Source organism: Rhipicephalus microplus, chromosome 7 (assembly GCF_043290135.1).
Source record: "Rhipicephalus microplus isolate Deutch F79 chromosome 7, USDA_Rmic, whole genome shotgun sequence".
NCBI lineage: Eukaryota > Metazoa > Arthropoda > Arachnida > Ixodida > Ixodidae > Rhipicephalus > Rhipicephalus microplus.
Genome location: NC_134706.1, coordinates 33881848 through 33909105, shown reverse-complemented (window position 1 = coordinate 33909105; position 27258 = coordinate 33881848). Strand labels below are relative to the sequence as shown.

At 47.9% G+C, this 27258-nt stretch overlaps 1 protein-coding gene across 1 annotated transcript in view; it reads left to right on the top strand.

Moving 5' to 3' along the window:
- The window catches only part of LOC119180361 (sphingosine kinase 1), an 86425-nt gene that overhangs the window by 50212 nt on the left and 8955 nt on the right, over nt 1-27258 (top strand). Inside the window, exons 2-4 of the mRNA XM_037431550.2 lie at nt 24067-24225; nt 25956-26050; nt 26852-26967. Coding sequence (XP_037287447.1) covers nt 24067-24225; nt 25956-26050; nt 26852-26967 — 370 coding nt within the window. The remainder of the gene's footprint in view (nt 1-24066; nt 24226-25955; nt 26051-26851; nt 26968-27258) is intronic.

Sequence of the window (27258 nt, the reverse complement as noted above, 5' to 3'; positions counted from 1 at the left end):
TCGGTTCGAGCTCGAGAGTCCGGTCCTCATACAACAACTGAAGGCTGCAGTCCAGAAGGCCCACGATGCGGCAGTGAGGCTATAGGCCTCCCCGTGGGAGTGGCCCGCGATCATACTCTTATATGAAACGGAGGTGGAATACTTCAGGACCCCAATAAAGCCTTTTTTTTTCATTCATCTATTCATAGGAACGTGCCCGAGTGTGTATGCAAACGTAGACTATTAAAAGAAGTAAACTTTTATGGTTTCCCGAATGAATTGCGAATGCGGTGTTCTTGCTACGTCCTGTGGCTTTTTGATGAGTCCGCGGGGCCCGGGCCTCGGCAATGGTTACACGTTAGACTCGTATGTCAGCCTACGTGGCGCGCACAGCTATAGTTGCTGCGCAAATTTCCCGCTGTGGTTGTTAGTGCAGCAGCAGCGTCGCTGTAGCGAACAGAGGATGAGTGTTTAACGCGTCGATTTTTTTTAGTGTTGTGTGTCTTTGACGACAGCAGTTATCGTAGCAGTGGTAATAATCCCGAGTTTATCTGTTCAGCGAGGCAGCTAGGTGGAAAAAGAAACTTTGCTAAGGCACGTTGCCGGGCTAGTTGGTTGAGATTCATCATTTTCACTGGTATAGCGCACCACGACAAGGACACACACAAAAGAGAGATGCACACACACACAGCGCTGTGTGTGTGTGCATCTCTCTTTTGTGTGTGTCCTTGTCGTGGTGCGCTATACCAGTGAACATGATGAAAAAGAAACGCTCTACGAGCTTTCGGCCGTTTTGCGGCTATTCACTACCCCTGTGTATGGGTCAGTGTCGGTCAACGACCAACGCATCCCTTGTCTATAGTGTTCCCGAACTATGCTCGTCAAAATGGCTGATTGGGTGGGTTGGTGATTCATGATTGGCTGAATTACGAGCGCGTTACGCGGAAAGGGACTACTAAGACGCGGACGCTCCGTGTTCTAGTCCTTGTCTATGTTGTGCGTTCATATTTCACGCAATCGCGCAATTCATCGTACGCAGACACGGCTCCGTACTAGATCCGTGTGTGTGTAAGGGCAAGTTATTAACGATTGGGGTCGCTCTCGGCAGCCTACTAAGGGACGGCAACAAGCTGGCCCGATCGTACCCGATGAACATCACTCGAAATGCTGTGTTTAGAGAAATAGCTAAGTGATTTAGAGTACTGAAGCAGTGCCGGGTATGTTTTGAAAAAGTTGTGGTTGTTAACGATCTAGAGTACTTGGTACTCTACTGCGGGAGAGCAAAAAGCCGTTCTGTGGGCCTCACATCAACTGCCGTTGCAGCCTCCAGACAAGGAAGATGTGTGTTTGAAACAAGTAATTAACGACTGAGAGTACTTGGTACTCTACTATGGGAGAGCATAATGCCGTTTCGCCTGAAACTCCTGAGCGCACTAAGGCGCTAACTGGGGGGGGGGGGGGGGGATAGAAAAAAGTGGGTAACGATTTAGAGTACAGGGTACTCTACTATGGGAGAGCCTAAAGCCGTCCCGTGGGCCTCAGTGCCCAAGCTGCGGCAACTTCAATATCGAGTTTTTAGGCTTTTCAAATCCCTACATGGCGGTGATGCTAGCATACCCTACCTTGATCAGCCTACGCACTTGCACTGGCATTTAGCGGAGGTTTTGTCGGCGCATACAGCTTGCGATGATACCAACCGCAGCATGAAGTGCTACCTCTGAGCTGTCTTTAAGTGCGCTCGATGTCCTTTAATATAACGTCACTATATGCAAAGTATGAAGTGCACATTTAGGAATAGCGATTGAAGCAAAAAGCAAAACAAAAGCTAGAACAACAAATCGCAGCATTTCCACGGAGTGAATGATGATGAGTGGGGCGAAGCTTCGGAGGTTTTTGTCGGTAAACCTTCAACCGTCCGTGCGTCCGTCCGTCTGTCTGTCTGCCTTTCCGTCCGCACCTGCTGGGCGAGTTATCGAACTACGTGGTCACGTACGAGCTAGGGTGGACAGACCCACGGCTTTAGGAGCTTCGCCCCTGAAAGTCACTACGATGGATCACAACCCTGGAAAAACACCGAGGCTGCATGTTTCAGGTACGAAATACCCGAGTAGTGAGGGTGTTGAGGCTCTCCCCCTCCTTACACTCGCTGGTCAGTCACGTGATTGTCAAGCGGCGCTCGCGGTAACGATCCTTCGTCAGACGTCTCGTTGCAGCTTTTGAGTCAGTCGAGTGGCTCCCACGCGCGCGCGTCTCCTGTGTAGCCCGGCCGCGATCCGCCCAATGAAGGTCTGACTACACGTACGCGTTTCGGAGCGTCAGCGCGCGGCTTTATGACGCCGCGCCGTGCCCTCTCCCTATGGAGAAAGGAGCGTGGTTACGTAAAGCTACGCGCCCTGTCTCTTCGCAGGGAGAGAGCGCTGCCCGCAATAACGCTCACATGTGCTCGCAGCCATGCGCCGTAACGCTCACATGTGGTCAGGCCTTTATTGCAAAAGGGGAGACGCGCCAATCGCGTTCGTTTCCGACCGACCCCGTCTCGGTGAACACAGGCTTTCGCCGGACACACTGTGGAATTTGAAATGTGTCCTTCACTTTTTCTTTTTTTTTTCTCCTCTTACAGCTTAGCTGTGAGTGCCACACGTTCTGGTTTTTTGTTGCGTCCGTCCGCGAACCGGAAACCCACTTGACTTACTCCGAGTGAGCGATGGCTTCGCGTCATGGCATCACCGTGTGGCCTCGCTAAGGCCACGAATCACCAAGTTTCCGGCGTTGTCATGCCGTCACACGACGACGTGACGTCACGGTATTACGTCGTTGATTGTCTTCGATCCGTCAAAGCTGAACCCGTCTCCTGCGCAGTGCAGCACCAGAAGTGGCCAGAAAACTTCAGTGGAGCCGTACGCCTTTGTACGTGTGATCGCTAGCTTTCAGACACCGATCAAGCCCTGCAGAGGACTTTCCTGCAGCGTCGAAGAACAGCACCTTTTTTTCTTTTCTATCTTGTGATTTCTTTTTTTTCCTTTTTTCCGACGTAACCTTTTCTTTACGGATATAACTTATCTATGTTTATCCCTTCTTGCGGCGTCCGGCTCTTTTCCGCACGTCTCTTGAAACCGCTTCTTTGCTATCTCGCGGAATCTAAGCTGCGCTGCGCGGCTTTTCGTCTTGTGTGTGTTTTTTCTTCTTCTTCTCTAACATTGCAAGGGCTCAGTGACCTATGGTCCACCCTGGTGACGTCGTGCAGCTTTCGCTCCCTTTTCGCTCGCTCGCTTAAATACAAATCATGGGCACGTGCGCTTTCGTTATCGGGCGGCGAATGTTGGTGAACATAATAGCAGCTGTGTGTCTTAGACTTACAGAAATATGTGGACCGAATGTACGGATATATCTGGACGGAAGTGCTGGCGGCTTTTCTTTTTTTTTTAACCATGTTATGCTATGACATCGCCGTTTTCGATTGGTATTGACAGTTCCGTAACAAGTAGGCTGCGACAGTCAGCGGCAAGAGCTATTGACACCATCGAGGAATCGACACTCAGGCTAGTTTGGTAGTAATGTTCGGATAAACAGCGCTGAAACGGGACGAAAAAGGAAAGGACGGTACCAAGTGCTCACTGACCAGCTTTTATTGCGCCGCAGCGGAATATATCTGCTCTCAAACAAAAACAAAAAAACACGGATATGACAGCTTTCTTGCGCATGCGCGAAGATTACATTTAATAATATAGATGATCATGCTTTTGTTAAACAAGTCTACGGATGGCCTGCTAAGAGGCCATTCATTGCGCGTATTTAAAAGCGAAGTAATTTCGCGTGCGTGCTATATTTCGTCGTCGTGCTGTCCAGCTCGGCCATTGTTCATCAGCGCTGGCTGGTCCAACGGGTAGAGATGATGGCTAGGGCCAGCGGAGCCCTGGAATAGAGGCCCGACCATTTAGAATGCTCCGCGTTATGCGCAAATAAAGTTTTCTCTCTCTCTCTCTCTCCCCCCGCTAGCGGCAAGGGCTCCATTGCGTTCGTTTTTGTGCTTCGCTAAGCACGAGCGTGAAAAAGTACGGAACTAATGACAGCTGTGCACTCTTCGAGGAAGAGCGTGCCATGTATATGTATATTACCGACATCAGTTATCACTTTTATATATGTTACCTTTTTTCTCTCATAGAGAAGCCATACACCCTTGACCCTGAGCCTCTTGATGCGCGGCAATCTTACATACAGCATGACGCGTCTTGGTTTTCCCTCACAGGTCGCGGGATCGAATTTCGGCTGCGGCGGCTGCATTTTCGATGGAGGCGAAAATGCTGAGGCTTGTGTCCTAAGATTTGGGTGCACGTTAAAGAACCCTAGGTGGTAGAAATTTTCGGAGCCCTTTACTACGGCGTCTTTCATAATCATATGGTGGTTTTAAGACGTTAAACCCCACATATCAATCAATCTTGGTTTTCCCTCGTGTTCGATTACTCTTATTGTTGGCCAAAGCTCTCGCTCTCGAGCGTAAGGCGGATAAGATGGGAACCTAAGTAAAACAAAAAAAAAACAAAGTCGAAGTGGTGAACGCGATAGCAACCAATTGGAAAGGTCACGCGCAGAATGGCAAGCAAATCGAAACATGCCTCGTGTTTCTCACGCACAAGAGCCGCACGAAACGTACTCACAGGTACAGATCAACGCGAGTAAGTGTCTCAGTTGTTACTTAGCTGTGTCTGAAAAGCGCGCCCTTTTCGCAAACGGAGGTTGTGCAACGACTTCCGTTTGTGAAATGGTTGTGAAACGGAGGTTGTGCAGTGACCTTAGTGCGCCCATTACGCGTCATTACTCGTAAAGATCGTTCATCACATCGGCAACAACGAGTGGGCTTTTGTCTCCTGAAAAAAAAAAGCAATTATAAGTCTACCTTGATGTTGAAAACTCAATGAAAAATGACCGCTAGCGTCACCCAACAGCGATACAATGCAGTCTACTGGTGGGACAAGAGATCCTAGCAGGTAGACTGGTTCTGCTTAAAAACAAACAGCTATAACCTGAAATTGTATTTTAAGCACTTTGGGCGGCTTCATGCTGCGCCAGAGACCGACTTTTACTTTCTTTTCTCACGCGCTAAATGAGGCGCTTGGTGGCGCTTCCGGCGGTGTGTTTGCTTGCCTGCAGGCGGAGAGACGCGAGCACGGCCTCCGGCGCCGCTCGCGTTTCGTGAGCGTGCCTTGTATGACCGCTAAACTATTCGTTTTATTAATAGATAAAACTCGGTGAAGCTTGCAATGACCGCATACGGTTTCAGTTTTTCGACTTTTACCGGCAGTACGATTGTGATCACCTCCACCGACCGGTGTTGTGGGCATTCATCCAAAGGATGAAAGAAGACCGAACTCGGATAGCAAAGTTTTGTTTTAAAAATTTCCACGCACTTTCCAGAGAAACCCCTGTAAGATTAGGCACTTCATATGGTACACTTCTTATTGCGACACTAAACAGAAAAGCAGTGAAGGACGGTCGACAGCGCCTTTAAAGGCCAACTCCGGCGATTTTTTGACCATGTCAGGATAATGGTGCTTTTATGCTCCTTAGACACTCTTCTTACGAGCCTAATCACTGAAATGCTTAAAAAATTCGAAAATAATTTATAATTACCAGTAAATCGCAATGCTGAAACCGAAACCCAAGCGAGTGTGCTTCTACGTGTGACGTAAAGATTTGCCTGACGCTGCCGGAACCTGCCTGGTTGCACATAATGCCCGCCAGATGGCACTACCTGTCCACGTCGTCCGCGGCTGTCGGCTAAAATGCTGACGCGGTTATGGTGAATATATGGCAAATCATGTGGGCTCACAACGCAACGCCACTTGGCACCTATTGCCCGCCCACCAACACGGTAAAGTTAATCGCACCCTCAACCAAGAAAGCGCCGGCCAAACCCACACTATTCATAGTAGACAAGTAGACGCTGCAGTGGCACATCATTTCGTCACTTCCGTCAGGCAAACTCGACGTCACACACACACACACAATGTTGCCATTGCTTCTGGCAAGCGAAGTGAGCGTTTCGAGGCAAGCTGTAAAATTCATTTGAAAAAAATCCGTGAAACTCTCAAGCCTGCAATTTGGCATGAATGGCGCAAACGTGCAAATGAACATACCCAGTGAATTTCATTGAGATCCATTGACCTCGAAAAATCGCCGGAGTTGGCCTTTAAGGCATGCACTATACCGTTCCAAAACCTTCATTGTGACAGCTTCGCTGGCTTGCGTATTCACAGCTGAACTACGAATTCTTTCTCTTCCTTTTCTTTCTTTATCGATGCGCAGGTTATCGAAATCTGCGGCCGAAACCGGGAGATAGTAGCCCCGCACCGAGCTGGTTGCAAAACGACGGACTCGCCGTAAGTTGTTACGTCATCGGGATCGCTGTAAGGTACGCGCTGATTGGTGGCGTTCAAGTCGTCGTCCCTGCTAATTGAGGCAACGTATATGGGGCCGACTGGAGATAACATATACGGGACTGGAGGCTTACGAAGATGGTTCAGTTTAAATTTGGGACGACGCAGCGAGTGATGGAAAGGAAAATGATAGCTGTATAACATTACTAGACGGGACGAGAAGAGAGCAGAGTGCATTGGTCGGGGAACAAACCGGGGGTTATCGTAGTTGGCGTATCGTAGTTGGAATCAAGAAGCAGAAATGGCCTTGAAAGAAGAAACAGCACTAGAACAGGGTGGAGACGAGAAGACACAAACACGTCCCCATCCTGTTCGAGCGCCGTTTTCTTCTATCAAAGTCAAAGTCAGTATGTACAAACCAGCCCAATTCGAGACGCCAAGAAAAAAAAAATGGACGTGGGCTGGGCACGCATAACGTGTATAGGCAAGGTAACCTCTGGTCATTGCGCTTAACCGACTGGATTCCAAGAGAAAGGAAGCGCTTGAGAGGGAGACCGAAAATTAGGCATGGGCAGATTAGATTAAAATGGAGAAAGCATTTTATTGAAATTCTAAGAACACGGGAAGGGTCCCTAGTGGTCCAGGACACCTACGGCAACCTCTGCGACAGCCCGGGTCCGCAGAATGAGCGCCCCACAGACGTCGGAGGCACCGTCGTGAAGGGTGCCTTCCTACTGCTATTTGGTGGACCGAAGGATTGCTGGGAGTGAGGGGGGTAGTAGAAAGCACAAGACCTGGTTTGATTGGCGAATCATGAAAGATGCCTTCGCCTTGCAATGGGTTGTATACAGGCGGCTGCTGATGTTGAATTCCAACCCCCCCCCCCCCCCGATCCCCTAGGTGACTATAGAAGCGCGCGCGCCTATGCGCACTCATAACGGCGTTACGTAACACCACCGCGTTTCACATATAGCACCTGCGCAGAACTTTTGCTCATGCGCATTAAGCGAGACGCAGCGTTCTTACTATGCGCAGCGCGCCGTTACAAACTTTACGTGCAGTAAACTATGCCTGGAACGTTGCTCTCTTTTCAATTGGGAACCTCCTGCCAGCACGTAATATCGGAGGCCATGCTTCCTGCCTTGTGTTGCGAACGGCCGCCGCGTGAGACCGCTGGCCACCGTACCGCTCAGTCACGTGACATCATGGCAGCTCGGAGGCAACTGTGAGAGCGTTGCTGTGTTCGCAGGGGGCGGCCGTCGGAGACGCTCGCCTTCGTACCGAAGGAGGAGAGTAATATCGGAGGGTAGGGCAGCGCGTCCGCGGCTCACGTTCCAGGCATAATTTTTTTTTTAGGAGGCGTTGGTGCATGTATACTTAAGCTCGTCAAGCGCGCTTTTCCGAGGATGTGGGTGGCGCTGCTTGCTACTGTGCAGAGGAAGGACGGAGTTAGTGGCGGCAGCGGCGGCGGTGTGTTTAGGCCAATCGCGCTGGACTCGGTGCCTGTCGGGCCGCGGAGGGGGCACCGCAAGGCGCCTGATCGTCGCGCGTTGAACAACGCCGAAGAGGACTGGTACACCTCGAGCAACGCGACCACCGCGGTGCAATGTAACGCCACGATGTCCAACGGCTCGAGCAGCGACAGCCGTCAGGTACGCACGGTGTAACCGGAACCTCGCTGTAACGCTATCTTTGCTGACCACGTGCCGCAGTGCTTACTTTGCAAAACAAATTTAACCATTTCGGCCATGGGCATGGTTTCGCTTCAGGAGTCGGGGTGGCCCTCCTTACCCTGGTAAATCAGTGTTTGGAGCAGACTTTACACCCCCCTTTCTCGTGTGAATAGGGGTGACGCACGCCTATATGTTTTCGGCCCTGGCGTCGTCAATTCGCGACACCGCACCATATTTGCTCGGGCACCTTCAAAATGTGAGCAAAACTGCTTATTCTCGGGGGGAATGCGTGTTCGACAATTCCCACTGTGATCGACATGACCATTGTGACGCAAATAAGTACCTGCAGGTCAGAGCGAAACTGAGTAAACATTATAACGAAGGTACATGTGACGCAGGAGTTTCTATACGCTATGCCGGATAGTAAGTTATAAACGTATGTCGCGGCACTGTACAAACAGCACTGCTATTCGCGATTTAGTTCGTTGTAACAGATAGTTCGTCTTATCGAGGTTCGACTGTATTGCTAAAAAAAGGTGTAGTCTCTCGAAATTTTCGTGTTTGTAGCAGTTTACTTCGCGCGATTTTGCAACGATCGGCTTGTTTGGGCTTCGTTTCAGAGCTCGGTGTTCAAAACGTGCTTCTCTGCGATGCGCGGCGCGCAGCCCTCTGTGCCGCCCTCCGTGATGGAAGTAAGTGTTCGTCTGTATAGGGTGGGCTTAGATTTAGGTGCACGTTAGAGAACCCCGTGTACATAGTCGAAATTTCCGGAGCCCTCCACTATGCGGCGTCTCTTAGAATCGTATCGTTGTTTGGGAACGTTGAACCCCAACAATTATTATTGTTATCCGTCTGTAGGGTTATCGAAGCCTCGCTGCTGATGAGCGCGTGACTGTAGGATGGGACATTGTTGATTGGCAATGTTATTTAACTGCGTCGTGTTGCCGCTATAAATTGCATTGATCCGCTAACGTATACGCCTCGCCAGTCCGGCTCTTTCCCTTTTCCTGCGCTGCCCTTTGCCGTTTTTATAGGGGCTGGAACGCCAATACGAAAAACCTCCGGGATCAAAGATGTTCCGCGACTTCTCCGCTAGGATAAGGACGAGTGTATGCTGTCATCGTGAGCAAATAAAAAAACAACAAAGGCAGATCTTCTTGGCTCCACCGGCGGCGCCTTTCTACTTGCCTTAAACTTGGTGTCCGTATATATCATGATTACCAGATTACAATTAAAAAGTTACGCCATCACCCGCTAAAGGGGATCATGTGTGGAGAGAGGTTAATGAAAGAGGAACAGATAATAATTACGCTATTTTCCGCCTCCCGACGTGGGGGCACGGCTCAGCGCCTTTAGAGTCGAAGGGAGAGGGAAGTAAAGATGATAGGAAGAAGAGAGGAGGGAAACAAACAAGTGAAAGGCACGGCAAGAGAACGGCTTGTCAGTACAGTCAGTAGAACGAATCGAAAGCGTTCGTCTATAAGGCGGCGAGGTTTGCAGACGCACAGAACTCGAGGAAGGCTCGAAGGACTTGCGTCTTCGAGCGCGAGGGACATGTATAGATGCGAAGCAGTGGTGAGATGGTGAACGGCACCCACATAAGCTCGTCTATACGCCGCCTTAAAGGCCAACTCCGGCAATTTTTCGACGATGTCAAGGTAATGGTGTCTCTATGTTCCTGAGATACTCTTGTCATGAGCCCAATAGCTGAAATGCTCAGGAAATTTGAAAATAAGTTTTAATGAGCAAAAAGGCACAATACCGAAACACAACGGGGGGTGCCTTGTCTGCGTATGACGTACTATTCGGCAAGAACCGCTGGTGTTATACTGGCCCCGTCGGCGCGGAGTATGAAAACCACTAAAACCAGACCAGCAAAGCGCCCGCCAAGCACCACAGAGGAAGGAAGAAAGCTTTCCCGTGCTATAACCGTGCCTAACACTGCCGTGGTCGCGTCGTGGCCAGCACAATAAATGATGTAGCGGCCAAAGTCACGATGCCATCGGCTGCGTCACTTCTGTTGACATGCCAAACATGCCGTCAAACAGACAGTGTTGCCAATAACTCTGGCGAGCGAGGTGAGCTTTTCGAGGTAACCTTAAAAATTTCCAAACAATCAGCGCATCTATCAAGCATATAATTTGACGAAAATATGCATAGGAACGTACCCAGTGAATTTCATTGAGATCCATTGACCTCGAAAACTCGCCGGAGTTGGCCTTTTTAAGCAGGTGCACTAACATTCAGAACGTCTACCTGACCAACGCCGCTAGCTACCATCGCTTAATGCCGGTGACCACTGCCGTGAACGCCATAGGTGACCGTGACTATATCACCGCTAAACAGCCGGTCCCTCAGCGCACACGCCAGAGACATCGAATTTCACTCGGGAGAGAGAGGCAAGGAGCGTAGGAAAGGAGAGAGGGGGAAGGTATGCGCTTGCGCAGTGGAGATGTGGACGCCGCACTATTGAAGCGTTTCGTTGCCTTTGCCGCCGACTTGGGAAAGAGGGCGAGGGCAGGAGATGATAGCAAAGGAAAGAGGAGGGGGGTGTACGTGCATGCACTGTGGAGTGTAGATGCCACGGGAGGGGGCAGCGTAGGAAGTGACAGAGAGGGGGGGGGGGCTGGGTGTGGACGCCCCAGGAGTGAGGGTAGATGCACGTTAGAGAACCCCAGGTGGTCGAACATTTGGTAACCTTTCACTGCGGAGTGCGTCATAATCATATCGTGGTTGCGCTACGAGAAATGTCAGGTATTAAGCGTACAAATATGTATATTCGTGGTACAGGTTGAGTCGGAATGCCGAGTTTACCTTCCAGTAAGATATTCTCCAGCGCGATATATTTAATAATGATGTAGAAATGACAGGAAACGTTTGGCTCCAGATTGATTAACACACGTTTGGCAATACATTTGCAGGACAACATTGTTAATTACCCATCATTTCTTAATCTCTGTTCTATTTTTTGTTGTTCTCGCTCTGGAAAATGTCGCGTTCGAAGTTACGACCTCGACTTTGCGCATGTAATCCCGCTTTAAACGAAAAGCCAGCTAACATATGGAGAGGAAACATTGTGTACAGCATCTAGAGATCAAGTTTAGTGTCGAGCAGCGTGCAATGCAACGAAAGATGATATGAGTGACACTGATAGGTCGGAACATGGCAAAATAAGTCGCGGAACAAGCAGGCGCAGCGGACATCCTATAACTAACATCAAGCGAAAGAAATGGACCTGGACTGGTCACGTAATGCGTACAACTGGTGGACAGCATAATAGGGCATCAGAACGGTTACCAAAGGTTGTCAAACGCACTAGAGGAAGGGAGAAGGTTATACGGAAGCACGACATTGAGAATTTCGCGCCAGAGGTTCGCAGGGATAAGACGGAATGAATATAGGGTACACTGCATGGATGTTATTTGGCGAGGCCTTCATCCTGCATCGTACTAGTGAGAATGACGACTGAGAGGCTAAACGCACTTGGCGAGGGCGATGGCGTTTCACGACACCGAACGCTCACGCCGAAAGTCATCTCTAGCGAATTCATTACGTCACATTCATGTTAGTACATTGTACAAGTAACCATCGAATAAACACGGATTCGGATTCATATGTATTCGTATGTACGCGGTCAATTTTTAGCGAGCGCGTGACCTGCGCGCTCCGGCGGCTGCTTGCAGCGCGTTGAAGCGAGAGCTAGGGCAACCACAGCTGCTTTTCGCGCCATCTAGTGGCGAGTAAAACAACCAAATTTTTGTGTGTTATGGAAATGGTGGCAAGATTTCCTTCCCTTTTACCCTTCTTCAAGGTGATGATATCTTGACGGAGGATGGGGTTGCAACCTTTCCACCGCTTCAATAACAAAAAACTGGCTGTATTGCTCGCCACTAGATGACGCGAAAAGCGACTGTGGTTGCCTTAGCTCCCGCTTGAACGCGCTGCAAGCAGCCGCCGGAGCGCGCAGGCCACGCGCTCGCGTGTTCCCTTTCATAAGTGGTAGCGTACGTCGTATGACGCGTCGACTCTTTTGTTTCTTTTCCTGAGCTCAACCTCCTTCTGCGCACGCGGGTGATTCGTCGCCCATCAGTCGCAGGTGGCGGACGTGAGTTCGACTCCCGTGAGCCGGGATACCGGCACTTTTCCCGTGGAGCGACTGTTGGAGTTGCCCAGCGATCGGTCCGCGGTCTCCACCGAGTTGCACGTCGCGAACGAGTCGCCGGCCGTCGGCGCGTTGGGTGAGACTGCCGTCTTGTGCTAGGCCTTAAATTTATTGGAATAACTAGCGCAAGCGCACAACGTGCATAAAAAACGAGAATTTTCGGATAAAAGCTGCTTAGTGGTTGCTCCACAAGTACCGCTTGTCTCGTGAAACACAAGCAGCAACATGGCAACAACGCGTGGTTCTTACAACTACGACACTGAAAAAAAAAGTTCACACAGCAGAACAATTTGAAAAATATATAAAATTCAGCAATTTAAAAATGGCAGAAGTATTTTGATCTTTAGCATTACTATCAGCCTTACCCGGATTCACATTTATACTCACGTCTACTCTGAGGTATTCGAGAGCAGTGTGGTTCACACACCATTTCAGTATTTATTGATTAGAGGCATCAATTACGTAGGGGGGAGGGTACCTTGATCTGCGACCCCCCCCCCTAACTCTTTCAGGTAAGTTCGATATTATTATGTCTTATGCTGTGATCTCTTCCAAAAGAAATGACCTTACTGGTTTAGAAGCACTCAGACCTCGTTTTCGGATATACTGTGTCAAACGGTACCAAGAATAATACCGATTACGTGAGGTATTGGTGTTAAAGAACATTGAAACCACGGCCGAACACGCTAACTCGGGGCTGATAACTCGAGAGGCGATTCACGCGGACTCGCTCGTACTGAGATCGAGGCGTGAGTCCGAGTGAGTCCGGGGGAGTAATGTTTTCGTCAGTCTGCGTCTGAGTTAGTCCGGTTGAAGAAAACTTTCATGATGTTGAGTACGAGGCAGTCCGGCTCGGTATATATTATTTCCCCGAGTCTGAGTCCGAGTTAGTCCAAAGCTCAGAATATGTTTCGTGGGTGAGTCTGAGTGAGCTCCATAAGGTTTGCCGGCCTACGAACATAATTACACTCGCAATAACAGGGACAGTAATGTTCTTTTTTTTTCATGAACAGAGATTACTTATTCATTAGATCGTGCTTATTTAACGTGGAATTAAGACGAGAAAGCTTTTAGAACACCGTAGCTTGTAGATGGGCGTGGAAGTACCAATATTTAAGTGTGTCTGTTTCAACGAAGAGATTGGTTGGTGTTAAAGGTCGTTATGTTCCTGTTATGTGTAGTACCTTTAATCGTGTGGGGTCTAAAGAAAAGAAAGACACAGCTTTGCCGCGAAGGCGAAGCAAGGAACGCGATCGCAACAAACTGGAAGGTCAAGCGCAGAATGACAAGCAGATCGAAACGTGCCTCGCGTCTCTCGTGCACAAAGGACGTACGAAACGTACTCACAGGTACAGATTACCGCGAGTAAGCGTCTCAGTTTATTTATTTATTTTATTTATTTGCAATACCCTCAGGGCCAAACGGCATTACAGAGGGGAGTGGTTGAGAAAGAAAAGACAAAAATTTTTACAAATGCAGCGGCGAATCTTGCATCAGTTGTTACTTAGCTGTGTCTGAAAAGCGCGCCGCTTTTCGCAAACGGAGGCTGTGCAACGATTGCAGTAACCTTTGTGCGCCCGGTAACAACAGAATTCTTCCGACGATATTCGAAGGCTAGCCAAGGCGTACGATTCCCTGCACTGCAAGATAAGGGCGCGCGATCGAGCGTACACCCCCCTTATTCTTTACGCGGGCCAAAGTACGCGTGAGAGATGAGCGCTGCCGCGCGCTCACTGCGCCATCTTGCTGTTAATGTTGGAAACATGATAGTCCCCTCCCCCTCGATATGGCCGCCAACAGCGGTAAGTGGCAGATATGAATAGCTTGCCGTTTAATCGTTCAAGGAGATTCTTTCGGTTGCCTAGTGGTTAACGCTGCAAATTCACGACGCGGAGGTCCCACGTTCGATTCCGCGCGCCGGAGTTTTTTTTTTTAAGATTTTTTTCTTTCTTGTGTTTTCCTGTATGTAGATACGTATACATATACGGTGCATGACGTCGACTCCGGCAGCAAAATGCAGCCGAGAGTGTCCATATAATGGCTATCGCAATAAGAGTGAATGAAGTGATAGTCGTATAGGTGATCACCGAGCAGCTTGGGTGATTCGCATAGTTCCGCAAAATACGTTCACAATTGAATGGCTAACTCAATTTTTGAGCAAATATTCGCTGAATGAACGTGCACCCGCACTTCTTATTAGTTATATGCGAGATGAATAACTGTGACACGTCGTGCACGTTGACATTCCGTGGGGTTGCGTATGACCACATTATCCCGGCTTGTTGCCTCTAAATGCCTGTCAGAAACGTAAATTGTCTGTTTGTTTCCCTGGACTCGTGGCGCACACCCACTCAGGGGGATTGGCCAAGAAAGTGTAGTGCATTTTTTTTTCCTTGAGTAATTGTAACTATGTGTAATGAATTTGTATTATAGTATGACTAATGTAAGGAAAACCACCTAAAAGAGAGCAAACGAAAAAAAGAAAAGAAATTGAAAAGTCAAGTTGAGACATTTTGAGACTTCAGGTGTTGTGATTACCACTCAGCTGCATTTACTTCACCTCACCATTTAGTTTACTTGCTACTTGCTATCTTCAACTTCTTCATCTTTTATCCTTCACTTTTTATCTCCCGTTTGCAGTCTATAAGATTATAAAAGACAAGATATTAACCGCACTTGTTTTGTAGTATAGTAAAGGTAATGAAACAATGCATATTGGAGACATTATATTTGGGGCTCAAAGCATGCGCACATTTCTTTTTTTTAGAATCTAGGTGTACCGTGGGTCTTCTGGGAAAATGAATTTATAGATCTGTGTGAATGTCCGCAGAAATTCTAAGGACGAATCGAATGTGCATATACAGTGCCCCATTCTATTAGCCGTCATCGAACGTGTGCGGGCATTGACTGATTAATTGGAATTGATTGATTCATTGATTGAATGATTGATTGGTGTTCGTGGTGCTCTGACGTCCGCATGCATTGGAAGACATTGCGTATATTCATTATGGCTTACAGCGCGAAACACCCGTACATATAGACTACAGGAGGACACGTTACAGCTCTGACTCAACTGAAATTATGAAAAACGAACATATATAACATATGAGCAGAACACAGCGCATCAAAGCTTTGTCACGTGGACGCAATTCTGCCAAGAATAATAAAAGCACAAAAACACGTGATTCAAACGTCACCAAGATACCGAGCATGAGATCACAAATAACCCTTAGCCACTTTCTAACGTGTAAACTTCGTTATCCAGTAAGGCAATGGATGGCTGGCTGGCACATTGAGACCTCTCCTTATTTATTAAAAAAAAACCGCCTCCGTAATCTCTTCTCATAGCTTGTCTGGGTGCTTAAAGAGCACGTTTGTTTGTTTTTTTAAGTGGCTGGCATTCACAATTGCGACGATGCATAGACAAATGTGAATGTGCAGAGCCTTTCTAAGAACTGTGGTGTTCTCTCAGCGACATATTCATATTCACAAATCGCCCTGTCTGATGACTTATGTTCTGTCGACTGCATGAAAAGGGAATTGAGCACGCAACAGTCGTCATGCATGTGAGAAACTTGCGAGCATGTTTCCTTACAGTGACGCGGGTGCGCGATTATCAGGTCTGTGTCTTTTTTTGTGTGTTCGTTGTGTTAGTTGGGCTCGCTTGTTTGCGCATTAAATCACCGCGTGTTCCAAACATTAACCCACCCATTCACCCACCCACCCCCACCTCCTCCCTCTCTCTCTCTCACACACACACGCCACGCATGTCCGCGTGTAAACTTAATGGCTTGCGCACATAAAATTGTATGCTTTTAAAGCGATAGCCTTAGTTGCTTACTGAAACATGAAAATTTACCGTCTGCGTCTACAGCATGGTTGATGATAAAAAAAACTTCACTGATCCCCCATCAAGGAATCGGTATAACAAGAAAGTGGAAAGCGCCTTCACAGAGGCAGTTGAGCGTTTACTGTGCATTATTTCAGTAACAGCAATAAATAGCAAAGTCGTGTGAAGAACGGCAACCAGCTCGAAACTTGCAGCGCTCACGTCAAGCAGAAAGCACGTACGAAATTAGCATATACAAAACGAGCGCGTACAAACTACTTTCACAGCTCGACACTTGAAGCGCGCTGTTCAAACAGAAAGAAAGACGCGTGAAACGAGCGCCTATGTATGCACAGGACAAACGTGAACGACTGTCGCGATTCTTACTTCGTCGTGTATCAGCAGTGCGCTCCTTTCGCGAACGCGGCAGCGAGCGAAGTGACCTTCGTCCTCTCCCGAATTGCGAGTCTGGTAAAAGCGGCCGCGGCAGCGAGCGAAGTGACCTTCGTCCTCTCCCGAATTGCGAGTCTGATAAGTGCGCGTGCAGGAGAGACCACGTTGTGTAGAGGCGAGCGACGACCTGTAGAACGCGCCCAACTCGAGCCCGTCGCACCATCTCGATACTGATAACGAAAAACGCGCTGTAGTTTTGAAGCTCTGAGGGCCACCCGAATGGCGTGTGGTGTATACAAATCTGTTGTCATTGTAGCATCCTCAACAACGTACGTTCTGTGATTTAGTGGTAAGCGCCGCGCGCTGAGAATCAAGAGGTTACTGGTTCGACATTGCGCAACAGAATCTTTCCTTCTTGATTTTTCTTTTTAATACCTTAGTACATATTTTACAATGTCATATTCGTGACGGGTTACTGCTAGTTCTTATAGTATTAAGGTAGTGGTTGCCCCGGCTACTGTACGGATCTCTGTAAAACTCCTCCGCTATTTTAACTATACTGTCCGTATTGGTAGTTATTTTGCCTTCTTTGTCCCTTAGTGCATACATCCGATTTTCGCCTATCCCAAGTTTTCTCTTCACTGCTTTGACGCTTCCTCCGTTTTTCAGAGTGTGTTCAATTCTCTCCATGTTAAACCTTCTAACATCGCATACCTTACGCCTATTAATCAACTTCGAAAGTTCTGCTAGTTCTATTTTGTCTGTTGTACTTGAGACTTTCATGATTTGGCACTTCTTAATGAGATTCTTCGTTTCCTGGGAAAGCTTGCCAGTGTCCTGTCTAACTACCCTGCCTCCAACTTCCACTGCACACTCCGTAATGATACTCGTCAGATTATTATTCATTGTATCTCCGCTAAGGTTGGTTTCCTCACTAAGAGCCGAGTACCTGTTCTGAAGCGAGACTCTGAATTCCTGTACTTTCCCTCTCAGTGCTAGCTCATTGATTGGCTTCTTGCGTACCAGTTTCTGTCGTTCCTTCTTCAAGTCTAGGCGAATTCGAGACCGTGCCATTCTATGGTCACTGCATCGTACCTTGCCAACCACTTCCACATCCTGCACGATGCCTAGTTGTGCACTCATTATAAAATCTATTTCGTTTTTATTTTCGCCATTAGGGCTCCTCCATGTCCACTTGCGGTTTCCTCGTTTTCGGTAGAAGGTATTCAAAATCCGTAAATTATTGCGTTCTGCGAATTCTACTAGTAGCTCTCCTCTGGCGTTTCTAGTGCCGATGCCATAATCTCCTACTGCCTGGTCTCCAGCCTGCTTCTTCCCTACCTTTGCATTAAAGTCGCCCATCACTATAGTATACTGTGTTTTTACCTTACTCATTGCCGATTCCACGTCTTCATAGAAGCTTTCAACTGAAGCGTCATCATGACTGAATGTAGGCGCGTAAGCCTGTACTGTAGGCGCGTAAGCCTGTAATACCTTCATCTTGTATCTTTTATTCAGTTTAATTACGATACGTACCACGCTTTCATTAATGCTATATTATTCCTCTATGTTGCCAGCTATGTTTCTGTGAATTAGGAACCCCACTCCCAGTTCTCTTCAAGTCAGCCAAGCCCCGATAGCAAAGGACGTGCCCATTCCGTAGCACCGTATAGGCCTCATCTGTCCTCCTAACCTCACTGAGCCCTATTATATCCCATTTAACGCCCTCTAGCTCCTCAAATAGTACAGCTAGGCTTCCCTCACTAGTTAAGGTTCTAGCGTTAAACGTTGCCAAGTCAGAAAAGCTTTGGAAAGCATGAAAAGAGATATGTCTGTACAATGCCTAACCTTCTTCACTATATCCGCAATGTTTATCATCTTGTATCCAGGTTCAATGCCTTGTTCTATTGTTTTGCTACATGTGCTTTTGTTGCCTTGTGCTATCGTTTGAATACTGTGCCATTTTGTATTGCATCATTGGACCCTATTCTAGCCTTTGGCTATGGGTCCAAACAGTTTTTTTTATCTTTGGAATTGGAATTGAAAATAAAGTGAAATGAAATTAAGAAAAGAGGCAAAGCTGCTAGTGAGGATCAGGTAACATCAGATCTGCTGAAAGATGGAGGACAGATTGTGTTGGAAAAACTAGCCACCCTGCTTACGGGGTGTCTCCTGACGGGAAGAGTACCAGAGTCTTGGAAGAACGCTAACATCATCTTAATACATAAGAAAGGAGATGACAAGGTCTTGAAGAATTACAGGCCGATCAACTTGCTTTCTGTAGTATACAAGCTATTTACAAAGGTAATTGCTAACAGAGTAAAGAAAACATTAGAATTCAATCAACCAAAGGAACAAGCAGGATTTCGAACAGGCTACTCAACAATTGACCACATTCATACTATCAATCAGGTGATAGAGAAATGCTCAGAGTATAACCAACCACTATACATAGCCTTCATAGATTACGAGAAGGCGTTTGATTCGGTAGAAATATCAGCCGTCATGCAGACACTGCGAAATCAGGGCGTAGATGAAGTATATATAAATATTCTGGAAGAAATCTACAGAGGATCAACTGATACTATAGTGCTTCATAAAGAAAGCAACAGAATACCAATCAAGAAGGGTGTAAGGCAGAGGGACACAATCTCCCCAATGCTATTTACCGCGTGCTTACAGAAGGTTTTCAGAAGCCTAGAATGGGAACAGTTAGGGATAAGAGGAAATAAAGAGTAGCTTAGTAACCTGCGCTTCGCCAATGACATTGCATTGCTGAGTAACTCAGGGGACAAATTGCAACTCGTGATTACGGAGTTAGACAAGGAGAGCAGAAAGGTGGGTCTTAAAATTAATCTGCAGAAAACGAAAGTAATGTACAACAACCTCGGCAAGGAGCAGCGCTTCGAGATAGGTAATAGTGCACTTGAAGTTGTAAAAGACTATGTCTACTTAGGGCAGGTAATAACCGCAGAGCCGAACCACGAGATTGAAGTAACTAGAAGAATAAGAATGGGGTGGAGCACATTTGGCAAGCACTCTCAAATTATGACAGGTAGATTGCCACTATCCCTCAAGAGGAAGGTATATAACAGCTGTAGCTTGCCGGTACTTAGCTACAGAGCAGAAACCTGGAGGCTTACAAAGAGGGTTCAGGTTAAATTGAGGACGACGCAGCGAGCAATGGAAAGAAAATTGGTAGGTGTAACCTTAAGAGACAAGAAGAGAGCAGAGTGGATTAGGGAACAAACGGGGGTTAAGGATATCATAGCTGAAATCAAGAAGAAGAAATGGACATGGGCAGGGCATGTAGCGCGTAGACAGTATAACCGCTGGTCATTAAGGGTAACTGACTGGATTCCCAGAGAAGGGAAGCAGGTTAGGGGGAGAGAGAAGATTAGGTGGGCAGATGAGAGTAAGAAGTTTGGGGGTATAAATTGGCAGCAGCAAGCACAGGAGCGGGTCAACTGGCGGAACATGGGAGAGGCCTTTGCCCTGCAGCGGACGTAGTCAGGCTGATGATGGTGATGATGATGATGATGATTCGTGACGGAAATACGTCACCGGAGCCGTGGTGGACCCGGACATAAAACACTTTCGTGGTAAAGAGAAAAACAACCCCTGGTGACGTCACACGAGGGTTTTATCACGGGACATCGACGCTTGATCAAACGTGGTCTGATCACGAAGTTTCTTAAACCCGGCGAGGTGCTGATCATAGTTTCCTATGGGCACACTAGAGGTAACTCTGGCGCTCGTGTGTATGGAAGCTGCGACGCACGGTGCTTCAGCCAGCACGGGAATGGTATGAATATAGTACACGGATTTGTGTAGTGTTCGTTCTTTCGGTTTGTTTGGTATACGCGTGACTAGGAGCTGCTTTGTCACGAGACGACAATGAGCAAATGTTTCGGCTGTTGCACTTCATGCACCGGTACCTTAACCTTTTTGGGCTCACCAATTCAAATCGGTTCGTGAAGTCCGCAACGGTCCGTTTTTTTTTTTGTTCGAAACAAAACCAAAATGCAGCAGCAAACAAAGCCACAAGCACGTTCAAAGCCCACAAGCACGAAGACTATATAGGCAAACTTGTGTACTACCCATAATTTCCATGGTGGCCGAACGATCGCAGCGCCATAGTCTCCTTGTTAATTCTACAAAACTTTGTGGTGCTGATAGCTTGCAATGCCTCCATGCTGTAGGCCCGTGTGCTCAGGTTTGGGCGCACGTTAAAGAGGCCCTGCGACACTTTTTGAACAGCCCTATTTAGCACCGGGAGACAGAAGGTTAGGTGGGCAGATGAGATTAAGAAGTTCGCGGGTATAAATTGGCAGCAGCAAGCACAGGACCGGGTTAACTGGCGGAACATGGGAGAGGCCTTTGTCCTGCAGTGGACGTAGTCAGGCTGATGATGATGATGATGATGATGATGATGATGATGATTATGATGATGATGATGATGATGATTTAGCACCGGAACACGGGTAGCGATGATTACTGAGACGAATGCGACAAGAATGATAGAAATTTGTGCACGGACGGTGAACTTATCGGTCCTCAAAGTTCAAAGCTCTAGCAGGCGACGAGGGGAAGCGTTCTCTTTCGCATTTCACTCGCCTGCTGACGTCAAAGGCCGCTTCAAGTCACAGTGCGCGTCTCATAAAGACATTCCGGAAATGTCACCTCATGCTGTTCTTCACTCAATACCTCACTAGCGCTCTTTTTGACGGCGTCGTTAGCATGGTTGCTATGAACCACGTGCCTCGAGTAGAACCTTAGAAGACGCTCCCACGGTCACACTGTGTGAAATACGCACATACACTTTGGGCAGGGTTACTTCTCAGCTTGCATGCGAAACTCGTTCGACGTCAACGCTGGCGCCCACCGCCGGTCGCGTTGTTGGCTTGCTAAAAACGTGTCATGCCTTTCCATGTTTAGTTGCTTACCATAACCTCGTTCGCAGGCTGTGTTGTGTTCGTTGTTCTCCAAATACGTCATTTCGAAACAAGAATGATTTATTTCTGACAAAGTATAAAAAAAAGGTTTTTGGTGTTTTTAGCATTCACTCGTGTGGCCTAGCTATACCACCATGTGAATATGGCACGCTATTTCTCGCGTCCAGCCAATCAAAAGAGAACGGTGTTTGTCGTCACTTCACATGACATTACGCCACTTCTCGTAACAAAAATAGCCGATGTGTGTCGCGGCAGTCTGAAACCGAGGTTGTTTGTCCCGTGAATTAAAATTATAGCAGCGTCGATTTCGGCGTTGCCACTTGCGCAAAGATATCGTCGCGTTTCGGAGCACCTCAAGAACCAATGGAAAAATACACGCTCAAATAATGTCGCCCTTTAAATAACCCCCAGGTGGTCGGAATTTCTGGAGCCTTCCTCTACGGCGTCTGTCATAATCATACGGTGGTTTTGGGACGTTAAGCACCATACGTCAATCAATCAATTGCCATGCCTGCGATACTGAAGGCAATACCAAACCGCGTCAAGTTCAGCAAATGAGTTCTGCGGAAACACGCAAGGTGGCGGAAGGGTTAAAAAAAAAGGGAAGAGAGAGAGAGAACCACCCGTTTTTGAGCACAAAGCCACAGAGAAATCCGTACACGGATTTCTCAAAAATAGAAGCTTCTTAGTTGCTGAAAAATTCGTCCTGCTCGGGGGTTCGAACCCGGGACCAACGCCTTTTCTGGGGTGGTCGCTCTACCAGTTGAGCTTCCCGTACTTAACGTTGAGAAAAACTTTCAGAGGAGGTGTGGGTGGAGGATCAATACGTCGACTGAGACGGAAAACGGGATTTTCGCCCTGGAGTCGTCTTAGGTGATTGCGTAAGAGTGCCAATTAGTTTGCTTTTGTCATTAGCGCTTAGCTTGCGTTTGACAGCACAGACCCAGCTGGGGCTCGTGCTTCACCGCGCGTCGCGTAATTTGGCCCGTTTGCACTTTGCCCGTTCGCTCGAGAAGGGCCCTGCGTCTTGAGCCGCGCAGCTCATGTGATATTACGCACCTAACGACAAGGGTGTGCTGAGCTGGCGGAGGTATAGCTGCACTTATTCGGTTTCACCGCATAGCTGTCCGCGTGGTGTCGTTTGCGGCGCTCGTATCATGTTACCGGTTCGTTTTGCGGACATTTCTTGGGGTGCCTGGTACGCGCGCATCGGCGTGAAAAAAAAAACGAATAGTAATAAAAAAAAACACGTCACGCGCATTTCCATTCGTGGTGTGTCTTGTTTATTCCAAGGGAAGGCTCGAATATCTTATTATAGTCTTCGACATCGGTGAGTGACGAGTAGCGAGCACCGAAAAACGAAGACTCTATGAATATTTCGTTAATGCTTCAAGCATAAGTGTCGATTTCGGATGCCCCCCTCCACCCCGCTCTTTCTTCTTCAAGGGCCAAACATAAGTAGTTCGAACAAAATGCCACCCATCACTGCCGTTTTTAGGAGTGCGCCTTTTCAATATAGGCACCCGACAGTGGACCAGAGGGTGCGACGATGCTCTTTGGGCCGCCTCAGCATTGCTGGATACCGACCGCCAGAGATACTAAGATAATGGAACACCCGCTGAACACAGTGACACGCTGAGGTATCAGTGCTCTTTGTGGCACGTTTTCAAACAACGCTTCCTGGGCACTTGCCTAATCAGCCGTGACCCGCTTGTTCACAACTGAAAAAGGAAAATGATATGCACGTGCAAGTTCGGTTTCGCTGCGTCTACTCGCTAGGCTGTGTGTTCTGGCTAAACGTCAGATCACTTAAACTGCATTGCCGGGTGCCTATACAACATGTTTCCAAAAACATCTCTACTGACCTCCACTATGACTAGAACATGGACGCCGATTCTTAAATGTAGAGTGTTCGTCTCACAGCGATGTCTTCAACTCGTAGTGACCACATAATGTGCCTCACGAAAACAAGAATCCTTAAGACTGCAGTTCCGTTTTTGTAGCTCGCCCGGACGAAGCGCTGTTAATCGCTATGGGCGAGAACATAAGGGCCAAACCTCATAAGCGCGAAAATGCACGCGACAGCGACGAGCGACGCGACGTAGATCGTCTTCGCGCGATCAGTCGCTAGCGCAGGCAAACCTCATTTACGCGACGGCTTCGGCGAGCGAATTCCACTGTTGCTGGCAAGAGGCCGTCTACTCGCACCAAGAAAACCGCGTAGCGAGCGGTTTCCAATTTAAAAATAAGATATATTGTTGTGTAATGGAACGGAAAGTGTTTATGAATGCCTTGCAGCACTTTTTTTATATGCACATGCGTAAACATTGCGTTATTTCTTGTTGCGCATACGTGACTCGGGCAGGGTCACGTGCACCTATGTAGTTTTTGTCTTTTTCCGGTTTTTCGCTATTGGCTGCTTGAGTCCAACACTTCCGGGCGATGAGCGGTGGTTGCCGAATCTGGAGAACCGAGCGATCGCGCGAAAACGAGCACGCCACACGTCGCGCGAACGCCCTGTTTCGTCGCTCATAGCATCGCTCGTCGCTGTCGCGTGCATTTTCGCGCTTATGAGGTTTGCTCTTAACGCGAGTACCACTTGGCCAAGTCAAGTCGCGAAACATTTATGCCGCGTGAGCCTCGTATTCAAGACCCCCGTTTGTGGCAGCAATGGGTCGGTTCTTCTTCTCCCTGCTCTCAGATGGCCAGACGTTCATTCCGGCCGAGCTTCCGGCGCAGCGGCACTACCTGGTCATCGTGAACCCCAAGAGCGGGCCCGGCCGGAGCCTCGAGATCTTTCTGCACCGAGTGCGGCCGATCCTGGCCGAGGCCGACATCTCCCACCTCCTCCTCGTCACCGGTAAGGCCCCCGGTTACGCGTGGCACCGCTGCATTACGACTCTCCCGACACGATCGGGAGCCTCGGGATCGAATCCCGACTGGGGCGACAGCATTTCGGTGGAAGATAAATTTTCCAGGCTGGCTTGCGTAGATTTGGGCGCACGGTAAAGTACCCCAGGGTCTTAAAATTTCTAGAGCGCTCCGGTGTGGCGTCTGTCGTAATGATTAACCGCTTTTTTTTTTTTTTCGGACGTAATGCACATTAATGTCGTCTGAAATCTTATCGTCGAAGTGGGCTTCTCCGCATTAAGTTGATGTGTGAGGAGAAGCCCATGCAAGCGTATTCCTGGGCTTTGCAGGGAAGTTGGCTTGCGTACTGTAGCGCTCTTATTTGTTGCTGCAAGAAAGGCGGAGCCGTGGTAACTATGAAGATTTTTGCATGCTGTAAAGCTATGTATAATTTTTAGATGGATCTAGGTGTATGTATTGTTAAAAATACAGTTTAGTAGATGCAGTGTGATAAAAAGTTACTTGGAGATATGGGCAGTTGGATACATAAGGTGGATACGTAGCTGTGGCTACAGCTGCCATACATACTGACCATACCCTACTGGCGGCTGTAGATAGAGGTAGAGATCTAGATCTGTGGATATAATAATAATAATAATAATAATAATAATAATAATAATAATAATAATTTACGGCGTTTAACCTCCCAAAACTACCACATGATTATGAGAGACACCGTGGAGGGCTCCATAAAATTTGGCCACTTGGGGTTCTTTAACGTGCGCTCAAATCTAAGCACACGGGCCTCGGGCATTTTCGCCTCCATCGAAAATGCGGCCGCCGTGACCGGGTTGCGATCCCGCGACCTGCGGGTCAGCAGCCGAGTGCCTTGGCCACTAGACCACCGTGGCGGGTTTCACGCAGGAGAGGAATGAATTGGAAGCCATACTCGACAGGCTGGATGGATAGATGTAGACGGATGGATGGATTGATAGTTGGGCACATGAATTGGTAGATCTGCCCCCTAGAGCTATCGCAGCGTCGCGTGCACCCTAATTAAGCCCCGTATTCACCAACCATGTTATCCTTATTTCATGTATTTCTCAAGTATCTGTACACAACGTGCATTGTGAGCACACAAAAATGGTAACAAGAAAAATAACTACAAGATTTAAAGGTCAAAGATAACTAGAAGATCAGTTTTTGAACATTGGCCTACTCTGTTTACGAAGTGAACTAAAAGTACGAAACCGACAAGTAAAACGCGCTATGACAATGAGGTTGGTCTGTTAATATCGGCCTAAGACCTTATGCGCTGCTGTGGTCTAATGGTTATGATAATGAGTGGCGGGGACCACGGGGAACATGCGCAATCCTACAGTCTTCTAAATGGCTACGGTGCCCGACCTCTCACCAGAAGGTCCTGGGATCAAATGCCGGCCGCATAGGCCGCATTTCGGTGTATGCGTAAAAGTCCGTGTGCTTAGATTTGGGGCGCATGTTAAAGAACCCCAGGTGGTCGAAATCTCTAGAGTCCACCACTACCGCATCTCTCATAATCATAAGGTGGCTGTGGGACATCAAACCACAACACTTATTAGATAGATAGTAGAGCACTACGCATATCGCTAGGGGGTTGGAGGAGTTAGCACGTGGCGGAAGCTTTTGCTCAAAACTACACGTGGTATGTGGATCGGTCTGATTGATGCAGTTTGATGGTTTAATAACGGTCGTTCGCAGAGCGGCGGAACCATGCACGGGACTTCATCAAGAACCTCCAACTGAATCAGTGGAGTGGAATCCTCATAATATCCGGTGACGGGCTGCTCTACGAGGTACACACATGCATTCGTGCTGTCTTCTCCTTTGGATCGTTGTCATTGTTCTTTTAAAGTCGATAGTCTTTCTTTGAATACTTCAACACAAAATTTTTGCACTATCTGTCTGTCTGTTGGTGTCTGTCTGTGTACATGGTCAATCAAAAAGCAAATATTATGCATATTTGAGGCAAAACTTTAATACGTAAGTATTAGGTAGCAGGTTTCTTTATTTAGAAAATCCATATATACATAATCCTAAAGATAGCAGTGTTTACTATGCTGCGCAGAGGCTATCAACGAAAAAGCGGGTGTCTTCTACGCTTCGCTAAAACGACATGGTACTGCCACCTACCATGAGATCTGTGTTCTAAAAAGTTTTCATTTCTTTGCATTACTGCCAGATGGCGCATATCTTACGCAGTGCCTCCAGACAGAAGGCTATCGTCTTTCGACGTCGTCTATGTCCCTTGCAGCAAAGCACGCAAATCCGTTACGCGGCCAGTTATTTTCTTCAAGCACGCGGTTCACTTGCAGTGGAATCACAAGACAATTCACGGGCATGTTGTGCCACCCGGTGGCGACCCCTGTACTTAGGCAGCTTGCTACACTCAAATAAACTAATAGCTCGGTACTTTAGGATTGTGGCGCTGTTATTTGGGTTTGTGGTATAGTTTTTTGAGAGTAGAGCTATTTGAGCGACCTTTGAAAATCAGTTCTAAATAGCAGGCTGCATGCTGTGCTTTGATGTTTGGCTCGCAGGTTCAGCAGATGTGTTCCCATCTCATACGTTTAATTGTTCATAACTACGTAATGCAGGTGTACAATGGCCTCATGGAGCGACCTGACTGGGAGCTGGCCATCAAGATACCAATCGGCATGATTCCCGGTGGTTCCGGCAACGGACTGGCACGGACCATCAGCCACGCTGCCCAGTAAAGATGCCTCAGATTCTACAAATTTATGTTTCTATAGCGCAGAAAAATGGATGACACACTAATCATAGGGATGGCTTTAGAATGTCTAGCTGAAGACCAGTTCAAGGTAGTTGTGGCCTTGAAGAGCGGATCGCTTCTTGAACTGCTGGCACCAGCAGCAACCCGTGCTTACAAATTTTTCATTTGTTCAGCCTTGCTTCTTGTCCTGGAATAATGATTTATTTGGTTTTTATCCGAAGAGCTGTAGTAGTGCTACCAATCACTCTGAATGGCAAGGAGAGATCCAGC